Below are 16,350 nucleotides of genomic sequence, written 5' to 3'. Positions count from 1 at the left end.
ATTAAATTTAAAGAGGTATTCAATGAAATCTCATGAACAACTGGCACGATTCTTTGTCTAGAAGATGTATCGGTAGATGACCACCGAAGAATTTGTCTATATATTTTGTAAGTTTTAATTATTATGTTCCAGTTTGACATATACTGGTATAAAATAAAAATTAAATATGTTTTTGAATATGGAACAAATAAGCAATAAAAATGAAAATAAGAAATTTATGTATCATTATAAAATTCGATAAAAATTTAACTGTAAAATTCAATTTTAACGTATATATTAAAACAAAATATATTTTCTTTGTGTTAAAGTAGAGAGTTGTCGTAAACGACGATTAAAATGTAAACAAATTTAGTAGACGATTTTTGTTTAAAAAAATTATAATTGTATTAAGAAAAAACAAATTGCACAAAATACACACAAATCAAATGAAACTAGATAACAGCTTACAGGCGGTACACTATGATTTGTTTATATTATTTAAAAACGTCTTATCTTTCGCAATTTGTATATTTAAAAATTCCACAGGACAATTTGAATTTCTTACAGTGCGTTAAAACATGTAATCTACGTCCGACAACGCATTATCGTTTGTTATTGCAAACTAGCACGGCACGCAGTTTTTCAATTTGTTGGCAAATCTCCAAAATGTTTAGTTGCGTAGTGATAATTATCTGTTTCTATTTTGGACGAGTATTGTGTTGGACCCGGGCTGGATCGGGCGTGTCGAGCGCACTAAAGAGACAGCTGAAATAAAAAGACAAGGATGGACAGCTCTAAACGAGAAATGCCGGCATGCGACGTCTGCCAACGACCAGCTAACCAGACATGCGGCGGTTGCAAACAAGTTTACTATTGCTCTAGAGCACATCAGAAACAAGGATGGAAGGATGGACATAAAACAAAATGCTGCCCTTTTAAAATTCAATTTACCTGCGCATTGGGTAGACACATGATTGCCACTAGAGATATTAGACAAGGGGAAATAATACTGAAGGAAAAACCGGCTGTGGTAGGTCCAAGAATGGCATGCAAGCCACATTGTTTATCTTGCGGAAAGAAGCTAGAACCAATGACGATAGAAGGTAAACTGGATTATTACAAATGCACTAAATGCTATTGGCCTATGTGTGGTCCTGAATGTGAGCAAAGCGATATTCACAAACATGAATGCAGAATTATGAAAGAAAGGGGCTATAAATGCAATGTAAAATATGATAGTGCTGAAAAAACCGAGGCCGCCTATTGCGTTATAGCACCACTAAGAGTATTATTAATGAAGGACTTAGATCCGAAGCAGTTTGAAAACATAATGAATCTCGAATCGCATTTAGAGAACCGAGTTCAAACGCAACTGTACACTGTACTGAAAACCAATCTTGTTGCTTTTATTAAAAATGTCATACGTTTACCTTTTGAAGATGATACAATTTTACAAGTGGCTTCTATTTTTGATACGAATTCATTTGATGTTAGATCTCCAGATGGATTGAAGAGGTTTAGGGCAATTTACGTCACAGCTTCAATGATGAACCATAATTGTAGACCTAATACGCGCCATATATTCTTAGGTAATGATTATAACATGGTGCTTATCGCCACTGTTCCTATTGCAAAAGGTGAGCTTATAACAGCAACATACACACAGTCTTTATGGGGTACGTTGGATAGAAGAAAACATTTGAAACAAAGCAAATGCTTTGACTGTGAGTGTGAAAGATGCAGAGATCCAACCGAATTTGGTACTTATATAGGAAACATTTACTGTTCACTTTGTAATGGACCATTCAGCAATAATGGTCTGAATAAAGGTGCCATGCTTATATCCACAAATACATTTAATGAAACCGCGCGATGGAAGTGCGAGAAATGCGACCATTATATACAGAGTAGGCAAATGTTCTGGGGAAACAATGCCTTGAAACAAGATTTGAATAAGCTAAACAAAACCGGACCACAGGAGCTTGAGGATTTTATACAAAAATATAACTTAACTTTACATCCAACTAACCATTTGATTATTCAAGCCAAATTGGCTTTGGCGCAAATATATGGAAACTATAAAGGATATACATTAGCCGGTATGTTATTAATGTTTCATTTTTCAAACAAAAAAAAAAGTTTGTGTTATGTAAAATATGGTAACATATTGTATGTAGTTTTAACTATCGTATGTTGTTTTTCAGAACTTTCAGATGACATGCTAAAACGTAAAGTTGAACTTTGCCGCGAACTTTTGGAATTAGCGGACAAATTAGAACCAGGATGGACACGATTCCGAGGAACTATTCTGCTAGAGCTTCAATCTGCGATGTCGATGCAGACAAAACGAGAATTTGAGACGCAGAAACTGACCAAATCTGGAGCACAAGTAAATAATTATATATATTTCCAATTAAAATAAAATTGTCTCATAAACTGTGGTCGGAATAGATGAAGCTAGTTAGTTATAGTTCACTTATAGTCATTTGTTTAATTTTTACATTTAACTTATTCTAAGTATTATTGAAAACAAACATTCACTTCTAACAATAAATATCTGACGTTCTATTCTTAAATCACAAAATCTTCAGAGCATGTTAATAAAAAGAATATTGATAGTACTCAAATGACACTATCATCAGCAACGGATATTGCTTATAGTAGGGACCATGCCTCAATTCAGCTAACTTATTTAACATCACATCACATAACCTAGCTTAATGACGTGTTTACTAATGGGGCTTTAACTAATAATAAGATTTTAACATTACTGTCATCTGTAACTAAGATCAGCTTGTCTAGACTGGCTTACCACGAGACATTCAGGCCTCAATAAGACACTCCATATTTAAATGACGTAACATTATCAGTGAATCGAATCTCCTATACTGATCATTGACTCTTTTCTAACTTTTTCGAGCAGTTAAATGATTACACTGCGAGAAATTGAAGGCATGCCAAATTAGTTCATTCAGTCGTAAAATTTCAGTATTTCGAGACAGCGTTATTTTTATAACAACTGTTGTAACATTGCACCAAACATATGTCCAATGAGATATTTAACTACAGGTTTTACTTTTAGTGAATTAGATAATCTATGATAAAATATATATTTGTAAGCTAAAAACTTTAATATAGCGCTTAGAACAGATGGCTGCGAGGACCTTAAAGTTCTAAAGTGGATTCACTGGAGGCAGGCCACTTCTAACTGGTCCTGTTGGAAATCTATAAAGGAGGCCTAAGTGATGATAATGATGGAAATCTTTTTACTATTTTGTACCTTCTCCCAAAAATCATTGGTTTGCGAAAAATTCTGTAAGGACAATGATCATTTTTATTAAGTTAAACATGAATATTTGAAAAAACAGACGTTGGAATGATAATACTTACACTGTAAAAGACAGAGATGCCCTGGTTTTCTTTTATTTTGATTCTAAACAAAAATAATTCAATAATGTTTGCGTAAAAATATTCATAAAAATATTCTTCCCTTATGATAATTTAGTCAGGAGTTCTTAAATTTATTTATGTAATTCATATTGGTGTAAAATTATATTTATCCCTATATGTTGTTTCAACAACATAACTTACAAGTTAACTACAAAGTATCATAGTATTAGAAATTAAAGTTATGAGTACATTACGTATTATCCTCAAGATTTTATTCAAACCTGTTAACAAATCCGATTATTTCCCTTAACTCAGAAATAAATTATTATAAGTGATTAATTATGTCAACGAAATGCGGTCTCTCACTTCGGGCCACACAAGCAAGCTTACAGTCGCTTAACAAGCCAGGTCTAAGCACCTGTCGTCTACGAGGTCGAATCAAGAATGTCAATCCGTAGACAAACAATAGTATCATAGCTCAGCGATTTGGCTTGTTGAAATTGCTGTGGACAGGCTACGTGGATTTTGAACTAGAGACCGCGACTTGTAAGCGCAACGTCTATCGTCAACCTACAACATTGATAGACAATTTTGTTGAGCGTCGGAAGACGCTACATGTAGCCTTCTTTCATCCGGACTTATTAGAAATCTGTTGGAAGGTTTATGTTCTGTAGTGGGCGTACTGCAACGGAAATTATAGTGATAATGAAATTGTTATAAACCTTTTATTTATTACTATTCACAGGATCAACTCATGCAAAGCATGGCTTTACTACAAGAAGCAACAAATATACTGCGCATTGAACCTCACATGATAGAAGCACTTGAGATCAAGGTCAAAGAACTTTCAAATCAATTGGACGATGCTAATGGAATCGCTGAATAAAAATTGTCAATTTCAGGAAATAAAGTTTATGTTTATTTTCTAATAAACCGTATCTTTGTTTTTCTACTAAGATACGGTGTTGATTTTATACTAATATCTAATAATAAACCAAATAAATTAAACACCATTAACTCAGAGGAATATGTGGTGAAGGATAAAGAAGTAAGTGTAAGGAGTAAAGGGTAAGGAAAGGAATTAGATGGACAAAATACCAGCGATGGACAGAGAAGTATTGATGATACGATAAACTCGTATAATTACTGATAAGAATCATAAATTACATTCGACTGTATTGTTCTTAATTAATACATCTTTTGAATTATACATCATTCCTTGAATAATATAAACATTTGTTAAATTTTAAAATACTGTTTTAATGGTTTGTTTTTATGGGTCATATTTCTTATAACCTTTATTTAGTACCAAGTGGGGCTTGTGGACTCTCTAATACTTAAAAACCTTACTTCATGTTGAGTGAAATCTTTGACTGTTTAAGCTTGTAATATTTAAGTTATATATAAGTAAGTAGAAGATAAAATCGACTGTACATTAATTTTACAAGTTGTCAAGTTTCAGTGGCGTGATTTTAGTGGGTTTCGTTGTAATTTCTTCTACCTTCGGTAAAGTAAGCTCCATAGAGTCTCTGTTAATGTGGAGTATATTCTTTAACAAACGCGTGAATTTATTGCTTGGATGTGGACTGTCTTCAATCACGAATATCTGCCCTGTATTCTTGTCGTCTTGGTCACCAGCTTTTTTGGCATTCAGCTGAAAATGTACAGATTTACTTTAAATTGAATTTCAGTTAGAAACTGATGTTTCCGACTATACCGAATCGTGAAAAAGTCAACCCCCAACTGCAATATCCATCCTCCAAAGAGCAGCTAATAGCTTATGAGGTGCAAGTTAGACTGCCCTGATATAATAGACACTAAAATAAAAATAAACTATGAAAATATAGGTAATCTATTTTCAAAACAAAATTTTATCGCGGTGTTTTAATAAATCATAGCTATGATTATGACGTGGATAGCTTTGCGCGTTAATTCACACGGATTGGAGTTTATTAAAATTAAAAAGGTTAATGTATAATGCTGTTTCGCTGTCAATTAATGTATGGTGCAACTAAACCAAATTAATGATTTTAAAAATAATAGATATCTATAAAAAATATAAAAAAATAATATAAAATAATTCATAGTAATCACTTTATGGTACGGTGATTGGAAGTAGGGTTAAAAGCTTTAAAGATATTTGCTGATAAATAGGCTGGACATACACATCTTTCAGACATATAACGAAAGACATAAATATGAAATCAAATAGGATACAAGATTCTACTAAATAACATACCAAAACACCAGCGCAACACCAAACACCGAATCTACACCATGCAATACCAGGTGTTCTATCCATAGCTCTACGAAATCTTACGTTTGTGAAACCATAGATCAGAGGGTTTATTGCGCAGTTGACATATATGAGATAGTTTGCTAGGAACCAAATCACTGCGTACGCACCATCCACCTGACAAAAAAACACAATCTCCCAAGATTATTGATTAACATTATATTTAAACGGACTTGAAGTGCTTGAAGCCGCTGTACCGCGCCTTAGGAAAGCCTGCAAGATGGTGGCAGAGAAAAAACGAGCACGACGCTGGAAACGTTAACGGCAGATTAACGGAAAGGCTGCGATACTCCCGCCCCCGTCACCCCGCGTGCATACTTATGGCGCGGTACAGCAGTTTCAGTAGCACTATACTGCTGTTACTTTTTCCTCTATATCTGAAAAATATTGCACCTTTATTTAGATACGTTTAGCAATATTTACCGATGTCACTTGCCAAGTACGAAATTTTGAAGAAAGATTTACAGATTTTTATTGTAATTTGTTTATAAATATTCAAATATTACTTGGTAAATTTGCAATCTTATAACACAAATCTCCACGTAGAGAGAGAGAAAGACGCCGTTATACACTATGTAGATAGCTATATCTGTTTTCTACATATTTCTAAAAATTTTCATACAATATATAAAACTTGTTTACCACGTAATTGTAAATTATCATTTTAACATAAACAGGACCTCGGATTTTTGCACCAGGGATTCATCAATTCCTATTCGGTTCTTTAGATAAACCAACAGATTTACTTACTTATTCACAGCGACAATTATTTCGGGTAAGAAAAATATCTTGTATAATCAAGGTCTAAAATAGAAGTGTATACGTTCATCATCCTTATCATCATTTCTGCTTTAGTAGGTCCATTGCTAGACATAGATCTCTCCTATAGAGTTCCAATAAAACTGATAGAAACCCCATGCATCCAGTTTCTTCGGAACTTAACAAGTTCATCTGTCTACCTTGCGAGTGGTCCTGCGATGTAGATGTGTATTCATTATAAAGATCAATATTTACGGCATTAATTTCCATTGTAAGATTGTTCCTCCAGTAGACCAATACAGTGTAAGGTATTCTGCAAACTGCCGCCGCTAGAAGTACAAACGCAGTTATCTTCATTGCTCTACACCTCGCTCTGGCAACGACTTGGCCTCCGCCACGGGAGGATAGCTTGCGGGCACTCCACTCTAAACGCCACATTATAGTCCCGTACTGTAGAAAAGAAAAACAGACAAATTACTTAAAGAAAGAGACAAATATGAAAATTTTAAACAGGCTAGGAATACGAAATTTTTTGATGTTTAATAAAAACGAATATTGCATTAGTGTCTACTAGAATGGTATGTTTGTACTTTGTCTTTGACTAAAGTTGAATAGTCTAAACCAGTGTGTGTAAATATTTCGTGTAGTGAAATTATGAGAGATTAAGGGACATGAGATAAAAATAAAAGATAAAGATAAAATTCATTTATTCGACATTGGAACTTTTAACAGAACTCTTATTGACCGTTGACTTATTTTTTAATCTATTTTTTTGGAGTCTAATCTACTTGAAAAGGTGTTATAGTTATGGAAAAGAAGCAGAAAGTAAGTTAACAATAATAAGTATTTTAATAGTTTAACAACACAGATTTATACACACAAATTTTATCAGATATAACTCAAATGTAATCAAAACAATCAAGCGACATAACTGCCACTGAATCTTATAATTTAAATATTCGTTTATTGAATATTAAGCCTTTTCCGTCAATTTACTTTAAATATGCGTGTTGAATTTTGTAAATGGTAGTCCAATAATGTATTATTTTTTTGTGAAACAATCTGATTTAATTTATTACAAATGAATAAAGAGTTTATGCAGTCTAAGCTTTGGTACAGACAGTTTTTCACGGCGTAATGTTAATACACTATCGACGTCCCCTATTTTTTAGATAGTTTATGTCAGTGTAAGTGAGATCTGCACGGTGGTAAAAGAAGTGAGGGGACCCTTCAGAAAATCTAAAAGCGGAGTCTCCGAGACAGTTAGTAAAGAATCCAGAAGTCAAAAATTTTAACTGTCACATTCTACTCCTATGTTCTAGTACAAAAATTACAATTGAAAGTTAAACCGCAATGAGAACATTGATTTAGTGTATAGAAATTATTGCGTACAATACATTTACGTGGCTTCAGAATCCAAGGGTTGTTCTTGATCCTTAGTGATATTGATGGTGAATTAAAAACGTTAAACAGACTCGTTACACAACATACAACACATTGTTTGAGTTAGTTTTCTTTTAATAAACATACGAATGCTTACAGTCGAATGGAAAACTGGAATAAAATTCGTTGTGATATTTTATTGGTCGCATAAAAAACCGTGATAGACTTTAAACTGACTTGTTATTGTCGTGACCCTGTGTAAACATCTACTTGCACAAATAAAGAATAATTATACTTACAGTTACAATCATAAGTCCCAGCGGCAACCAGACTAGAAGTATTGTTATGAAGTGCCAATAGATAGTTAGTACTTTTACATCTTCCGTGCAGAACATTTCCAAATAATCCAACCACTGTCTTTCCTTTTTATAAAGAAATACGTTAATTATTATCATCTTTGTATTTCAAAATTAAAACTTTAAATGCGTTTAATTATAACATAAAGTATTAATTATTTTTTACACATACTATTTTCGTTTATATTACATTCTATATTATAGATATGCATACGACAGAAATAAATGAAGAAATGAAAAGATTGTGTAGAAATTCAAAACAGCTTTTAAAATCAGTTCTTTAATTTTTATACACGTAAATGGTTTTACGTGCTGAAGTTTTGAAAAAGTGAATGCATATTTAATTTGTTAAAAAGAAGCCTTTAAGCTTTTACATTTATATATTTCAAATCACCCTGTTTAAAGTGATCACTTTGAAATATGTGACAATAATTCGTATTTTTTATTTGAATCTGGCAGGTATATAACTTCTGGTAGTACAGCCGGCAGGGGTAGATAGTAAACAATTATTTATTTTAATAACTTGAATTTTTAAAATGATTTTCTCTACTATATTATCATTAAGTGTTATTTCTAAAACCACTGATTTTAATAGGATATTCTATATATATTTTGACAGCAAATGAATCATACATTCACTGCTTTGAAGGTTTTACACCAATAATCAATTAACAATGTTAATATATTATTAAAACTTAACATTGGAGTGTAGACATGAATTTTACCTTAGCACTAAGTCAGGATGGATCTCGCTAAAGGATGGTTAATTTTAAAATTCTAATAACTATTCGCTCAAATAGAAAATACCAAGAAATACATATTTTTTTTTCATACGATGACAGATCTCTTTTGTCAGAGGCCGTTCGTTTATTTCTATCACAAAAAAGTAGAACGTTATTTTTTTTTCTAATTTATGTATCATTGCCTATGCAATTACTGAACATGTCAATCGTATGATATGACTCTAGATAAAGTTGCAATACTATAACTAAACGTGTTTTAAAATTAGAATATTTATAACGAACTTTGGTACCACACTGATAAAATAAGGTAGTAGATTATGTTTGAGTAAGTAGTAGTAATTAAATTTGTAATTTATTTATGTTTTGTTGTCGTTTCAGCTAATAGAAGTTCATTGCTAGGCACAGGCTTCCCATAAAGATATCTGAAACTTGTTTCTACGCAGTGGCAATATAATTAATGCTTAAAATGTGAATTATATAAGATTGTATCCCGGTATTCAAACCTGCGACCTACGTTCGCAAGTCTCATTCCTCTACTGCTGGCCTTAATTCATTTTACCATCATTATTACTATTTTAAATATGGGACGTCCACAGCTGGACACGGGTATTAACCATAGATTTCCAACAAGACCCGTTGGAAGCCGTTCGATCTAAATAAATGTAATATAAATTGTAATGAAAACATTATATATCACCTAATCAAATTATTGTGATATGATCAGCTTATCATTTGAACCTTTGTTTCGAATAAGCGCTGAAATCGCTTAAACTAGATGGCCTCGGTCGCCGGATGGGAATCAATATCTCTTACCATGAACTCTCGTTTTATGCTCCACGGGAGTGAGAGACTGACGGCTATGACCCAGGACGCCATGATCAGCTTAGGAGCTACGGCTTTCGTTACCCTCGCTTCAGAGTTCAAAGCTGCTGCAGCCAGCCTGTCGTAGCACACCAGCATTACGGCACCCACGCTCGCTAGGAGACACGTTGCTACAAAATATAATTTACTTATTTATTCTTAACAGGCAAGCCAACAGAAGAACATAAGTTTAAATTAATTTCATATAATAGTACAAAATTAAAGGTGTTTGCCTATTGTAGGCGTGAACAGCTCTGGCTATAATTAGGCCAGGCCATATTTAAAATTAAAGTCATTAAAAAAATAAAAAAACAGTACTTAATGCTATGAAATAATTTTGTTGTTTACACACATACAAACGATATACACTTTATGAAAATTTAGTGTAAATAAAAAAAGCAGAAACTTTAGACCCTGCTGTGGATGAAAGTCTACAGAAAATTGGGATTATACTAACAATACGATTTGCACATACATAAAGTGAAACAATGAAATAGATTGTACAGGAAGAGATAATCACGGTACCTTGCAAAAATCCTTCGAACCTGCATCCGAAGTTCCTCAAAACGTAATTTTGAAAGAAATCTCTGACCAGCATGAACCAGGGACACAGTATCAAAGTCATCAAGTCTACCAGTGCTAGATTGCCGACGAGATAGTTACTGGCAGTCCACAGCCATCTGTTTCTGAACAGGATGACCAGGATTGCGGAGTTCAGAAAGATTCCTAAAGTGCCGATGACGAGCATAGCTGATGTTTTGATGGCGATTTCTTTTGTGCTCTTCCTATGCCATAGCAAGTTCGGAAATGGATACTCCGATGTATCTATCTGCAATTAAAATTCAAAGAATTAATTCAGCATAAATATTATTTATTGAAACTATAGTAGGGCATAAAGATTAAATTCGATTCCTTGTAGAGTTCACACGCAAATCGATTTTCGGAATCGGAATCGAAATATCAAAAATAGTTTTTTCAAGTAACAATGCACATAGTATACTGGCACATTAAACATGGATTGTACATAATTGGTTCGATAAAAATATTTATATTGAACGAGTGTTTATCTATAAATTATTCTTATATACATAGTAACAAATCTCACATCATTCAAATAATCACCAGTCCAATTCGTCCAATACTGCGACGTCGCGTCATCATAATATTCTTCTTCCATGGCGCGCAATTGTTAAAAAAAAACTTCTTAAAAATTTTAAAACAATATTGTTCTTACATGTTAGTTTTGGTATGCGCAGTACGATGCTTTTTACCAAATGAATACTTTCGTTAAAACTCCGAAGATAAGTTGAACGGTAGTCCATTATACAGAAAGCTTTTATAGAGATAGCAAAAGTACTGATAAAATGAAGGTCAAAATGATATTGTTGCTGCACTCGATGGAAGATTTTTTATTAATGGATTTATTAACCACTTTCTTTCATTTCTGATAACGTGAGTTGGTTTATTGCTATAGCGCTTATATTAAAATAAAACTGGGATTCGTGTAGTATTTCTTCTGTAAATTAAACTTAATGAAAGATTTTACAATAGCTTGCAATAAATAGTCAAATACGACAATATTAAGTAGATTCACCTTTTTATATGTATTTGATTACTAAAATGAAGTTCTATCATACTCGTGTATGATAGAAATTGCAATACAAAAATGCCAAGTAAATTTTTATTTGCAAATTCAATCACTATTTATATAAGCGACATCTAGTAGCAAGTACAATCACTAGGTTTACTTCATAAAGTTTGCGTAGATCCTGCGTCGGCAATTATCAGTTTAGTTTATTATAAAATGTATAGATGGCAGTGGTAGAAATAACAAATTATTATAATTTTTAAAAATAAAAAAAAATATTATTCATATTTGATGAAATGCTTTATCACTTTAATTATAAAAATTAAATAGTCGAATTCCGTGTACAACGTCAATAAATAAATTGTATCTACGTAATTTAAAATTTTAATATATTAATTTTCAAATACGTATATATTTCTTGAAAACATTTTTATATTCTGATAAATAATGTATTTTTAATAATAATGTACATACAATTAGTCAAAGTAGAATAGAAGTTTGCATATTTCACTAATGTCAAATAAGAATGTGATTTGTTTTCTTTTACGTTACAACGCACATTTAACCTTTGACAGCGGCCGGTTTCCGCCATTAAACAGTTCCGACGTTCTTTTTGAATTACAATGTATTTGGTTAAGTGCGTCTAGAAACAATGGAGATCCCAGTAGTTTGTAGGCAATTTGTGCACTGATCGTACATTGATACGTGGGCATTACACACGTCCGAACAAATTAAAGCGACATTACTGCGTCGTTTGGCGCGTTTTATTTAAATAGCGGATGTTTCTCATATTAGACGAAACATCAAAACTCTTTTGTCGACTTGATGGCCAGTGATTTAAATGAGTTAGTTTTTTTGTGTGTGACGAACACAGATATGTTGGTAAACAAATTAATTTTTACATCATGTAGTTTTTTATCTGTGGTAAATTTTAAATAGATTTGTTATAACAGATTTAACGAAATTGAAACAGAAAACCCATCTGTGATTATTGCGGGCTTATCTGTTTAGGGCGCATTTTGAATAAACGTGGCTTTATATTCCATTATAGAGTAGTTCAATTTGTTTCTAGTTTTTTCTAGAATTGTCATGACGTTCACAAAAGGTCACTGTAAATGATTCCAAGTGGTTAATTGTTGTCGTGCTAAATAAAAAGTTTTTTAAATTATATTTTACATTAACCTTTCTAAGGACGGTAAATTAGAAATCCACGGCTTATCCCACGTCGTGCCTTTTAAAAAACAAATGAATTAATTTTAAAGTCTTTGATACTTGGCTAGAGATATATAGACAAAATCGTCTGTTATATTGTGGGTGGACATCCTACGCTGCATTTGCTGGTCTGTGGTCTCCACTCCAGAATCTTAAGACCTCAGCAGCCATTTGTCATGCATGCAGGTATCCTGCATACTGCCACTACAACTTGTCAATCTCGGTAATTTTTCTAGAGATCCAAGATATCCAGGCCATGACCTGCTTCATGGCCGTTTGGGCGTGTTAAGCTTTTTAATGAGACCCAGAGTGCGAGTGACACACGTAAGTCATAGACTTATATATATATATATAACCTCTAAGGGATATGAGATGAAAATATGTTAGTAAGATTTAAGTAAATTAATTAGAAATGCGTGATGAAACAAGGCTATAATAAAAAAAAAGAAAATTCCAATCACTTCAAAGTTACACCATCGCAACATAAACAGTGAGCCCTTAGAACGAACCACAATTGTCGACCGTAATTTCGTTGAAATAACTCTAGTCCATACGTCTAATGTTTATTACTGTACGTATATCGCATTATGAACTCTATGCTTATAACAATAAAGCGTAAAGCAGTGCATGAATAAGTTTGTCACCGCGTAATAGGAATCGTGAACATGTTGCCTCTCGAGATCCTCCCCGCCTTGACGTCTTTCGCAAAGCAGTTTTAAATAATTACAGGCTACCGGCTTACGACATCTGACCTTACGTCTCTTCAAGACGCCCGTTTTAGTGCTCACTGTTTGTACTGCCTTTGACTCGAGAACATTTATTAAAAAAAAAGTCATAATACATTTTATCTAGATTGAAGTTTTCTTTTTGTTATCTGTATATTTAAATACGCTGTAAAACTATTGTCTCTGAAATATGAATTTAATTCTTAATTTAACATTCATTCAATACAGGACGATTGGTCATGTGTTTTACCCTTTGTCAAACGAATGTATGACACATTTATCATCAAAAAGCGTTTAAAGTTTTACACCTATATCTAATCAGCCTGTATAATCACTCTGAAATATGTTACATTAATAATTTTATCTGTTGGAATGTTTATTCTAATGGCCAGGCCAATAACTTCCAACAGTACTAAGTTTGCGTGATTAGGTAGTATATGATTTAATTATAAATTAAATATGTATTCGAATTTTGAAAACTCTTTTCTTACTTCATTATCATTACGTTATTTATTATTAGAGAAACCATTACTTTTTTGGATACGATATAATTAACTAACTTTAATAGCGTCAACTGACTGCTAATGCGTATCATTCGTCCCTTTAAAGTTTTACACCTGTACCCAATAATTCTATTGTTTATATTAACTAAGGTTACAGGTATAAAATTGAAGCTACATACGAGCATATTGTAATAAGCAATCATTCCACTCGATACAAAACACAGTTAACCAAATCACAATCCGTCGACGAGACGTGGGAACTGTGGGGGAACCCCCGCAGTCTGCTACATCGTTGCCTCGCGTCATTTGCTTCCATTATGTTTAATTTCTCCAACCGCATGTCTCGTCGGGTTTTTCTCGGAAGACAGTCGGCATTATTAGATTTCATACAGTCTGTGGCGCTCTAACTCTCTGTCTGGTGTGGTCTATGTAAGTATTTACACAGATTTATACGAGGGCGATTCGTCGTCTTTGAGTTTTTAAATAAGATATGCTTTAGAGATGCTATTCTGTGTGTTGTGAAATAAATTATGATGGCTTAGAAGATCATTATTGTCATTTCAGCCACAGAATGTCCAGTACTAGACATAGGCCTCCTATAGATTTCAAATAAGACCAATTGTAAGCGGCCTGCATGCCACCTTGTGGGCGAACATCTTACACTGCATTTGCCAGTCCGAGGTCTCAACTCCTATATCGTCTGCCCACTGCCATTTCCACTTGCCAATCCGCTGGGCTGCCGATCACTCTCGTTATGTATAAACATAGTATAGATTAAATTTCTTTAACTTAAAACAAATCGTTTAAGTTGAAAAATGAATAGCGGGATATTTCGGACGTATGCTAAAATGTATAATTGTAACGTAACATGATTTCGATAGTTTTTAAATTTCAAAATTCTTAGCACTATATTATTTTGAAGTATTTTTTTTACTCAAAATTATAATTGAAAAGTATATATAAATAAAATATTATTTCAAATAAAATTGTACATTAAATAACAATATTAAGTAAAAATATAATAATGTAGTTCTTAAAAACGAATTATTTATTACTTTATTCATACTTGGTATAATGGTATGGTAAATGGTATCATACTTGGTATAATGATGAGATGCATAGGTCATGAGAAATGCCAGAGGAACGCAGATTAATGAAAAAAAATTAGATTTTAAAATGGTAAATAACGTAATGACAATATTGTATAATAAGAAAAAGAGTTTTTGAAATTTGGATATATTCATACAAAAATATCTTTTTTATATACTATACTAGGCTTTATACTGCCGGCAATATTAGCCTGTTGAATTTCAACATAAACTATATATTAATGTAACAATTCAAAGTGATGTAGAGTGATTAAAGATCTTTTAAACCTTTTAAGTTTTTTGCTGAAAATTGAGCTATACATTCACACCTTTAAAAAGCCTTAACACCTATGGCTATTCAATTTATTTATATAGGAAATACAATATAAATAAATTAATTTATGGAAATCGTCGTATGCTAGTCACTACCCACTCTTAATTTCAACATAAGATTTACTTGAATGATAATTTCGTGAATAATGGACGTTGATAATTTAAATTCATAGCAAACGCCCTGACCTTTCTTTAAATGCATGATGCAGCCGGCCGCTTCTCGGGATCTGAAGGTCTAATGTGTGCATTTCTTATCGAGGGAGACATGCTGTCTGCGAAACGTACGGTTGGCAAAAAAGTTTAAAATAAAAATATAATTTATTTACTCTGAATATTTATGTAGCTTTTTCATATTGATGTAGATGTAGAGCATGGATGCATAGACCGCGGCCCGCCGGTCAAATACTGGTGGCCCGCCGATAGCAAAAATAATACTCTCGTGCATTCGAAAAATATTGAATCCTATTCCAGTATAAAACCAAAAAAACTAAATTACCTATACTTCTGGCGGCCGGTCCACCATCAGTTCATGATTTGCCCGAGTGGCCCCTAGTCTTAATATTAATAAGTCTGTGCAACCATGATGTAGAGTCATGTAGATATAACTTAAATAACGGAGAAAAAAGTACTTACGAAAATTGAATATTGGAAAACATCTGAACATACGACTTAAGTAGATATTTAGAAAGGTGACACTTTGAAGCTATTCGATAATATATTAAATTGTTAACACTCTATGATTAAACCATCAAGAAATCCACAGCTAGACGAAAGCCTCCTCTATAGTTTTTGAATAAGACCAGTTGGTAGGACTGTCGGGTGTCTTCCGACAACCCTAATAAGTTCGTACGTACATCATGTGGGCGAACGCTGCGCTTGTCAATCCGTGGTATTCACTCTGGAACATAGAGACTCCAGGGTGATCTGTTCTGATAGCTATATGTGGACCACTTAAAACGTGTAAAAATAAAAGTTATTAATTTATTTACAGTTAGGGAAATTCCTGTCATCTTCAATTAATTTTCTTAATAATGATGAAAGAGCATAAGGTGTCACGACGTGTAATAAATTTTGGGGATTGGTACTATTTTTTTTATTAATTTCAATTAGTCGCTAGTGTTACTTTTTACAATA

The 16,350-nt window shown here is 32.9% G+C and overlaps 2 protein-coding genes across 3 annotated transcripts; one reads left to right on the top strand and one right to left on the bottom strand.

The window, feature by feature from the left end:
• Positions 1–709: 709 nt before the first annotated feature.
• SmydA-2 (SET and MYND domain containing, arthropod-specific, member 2) lies at positions 710–4,535 on the top strand. The gene is made up of 3 exons (XM_068761752.1): positions 710–2,078; positions 2,184–2,368; positions 4,115–4,535. Exons 1-3 carry the CDS (start codon positions 764–766, stop codon positions 4,253–4,255), a joined length of 1,641 nt encoding a protein of 546 aa, XP_068617853.1. The 5' UTR covers positions 710–763; the 3' UTR covers positions 4,256–4,535.
• A 229-nt stretch (positions 4,536–4,764) lies between these two features.
• On the bottom strand, positions 4,765–10,944 carry LOC137918927 (neuropeptide FF receptor 2). Of its 2 annotated transcripts, XM_068761864.1 has the most exons (7): positions 10,873–10,944; positions 10,293–10,596; positions 9,720–9,898; positions 8,107–8,229; positions 6,680–6,874; positions 5,597–5,782; positions 4,765–5,023 (listed from the first exon to the last, which is right to left on the bottom strand). In XM_068761864.1, exons 1-7 carry the CDS (start codon positions 10,942–10,944, stop codon positions 4,811–4,813), a joined length of 1,272 nt encoding a protein of 423 aa, XP_068617965.1. In that variant the 3' UTR covers positions 4,765–4,810. The 2 variants fall into 2 exon arrangements, 1 of the variants encoding a protein (XP_068617965.1); XR_011106709.1 differs by lacking the exons at positions 6,680–6,874; positions 8,107–8,229; positions 9,720–9,898; positions 10,293–10,596; positions 10,873–10,944 and having other exon boundaries at positions 4,944–5,023; positions 5,609–5,700.
• Between the last annotated feature and the right edge of the window lie 5,406 nt (positions 10,945–16,350).

The sequence above is a fragment of the Battus philenor genome, unplaced genomic scaffold, assembly GCF_028537555.1.
Source record: "Battus philenor isolate CCGP_79_NKW_IND1 unplaced genomic scaffold, ilBatPhil1.0.hap1 SCAF_15, whole genome shotgun sequence".
NCBI classification, from domain to species: Eukaryota; Metazoa; Arthropoda; class Insecta; order Lepidoptera; family Papilionidae; genus Battus; species Battus philenor.
Note: the sequence above shows the minus strand (reverse complement) of the source record. Positions and strands in the feature narration are given on the sequence as shown.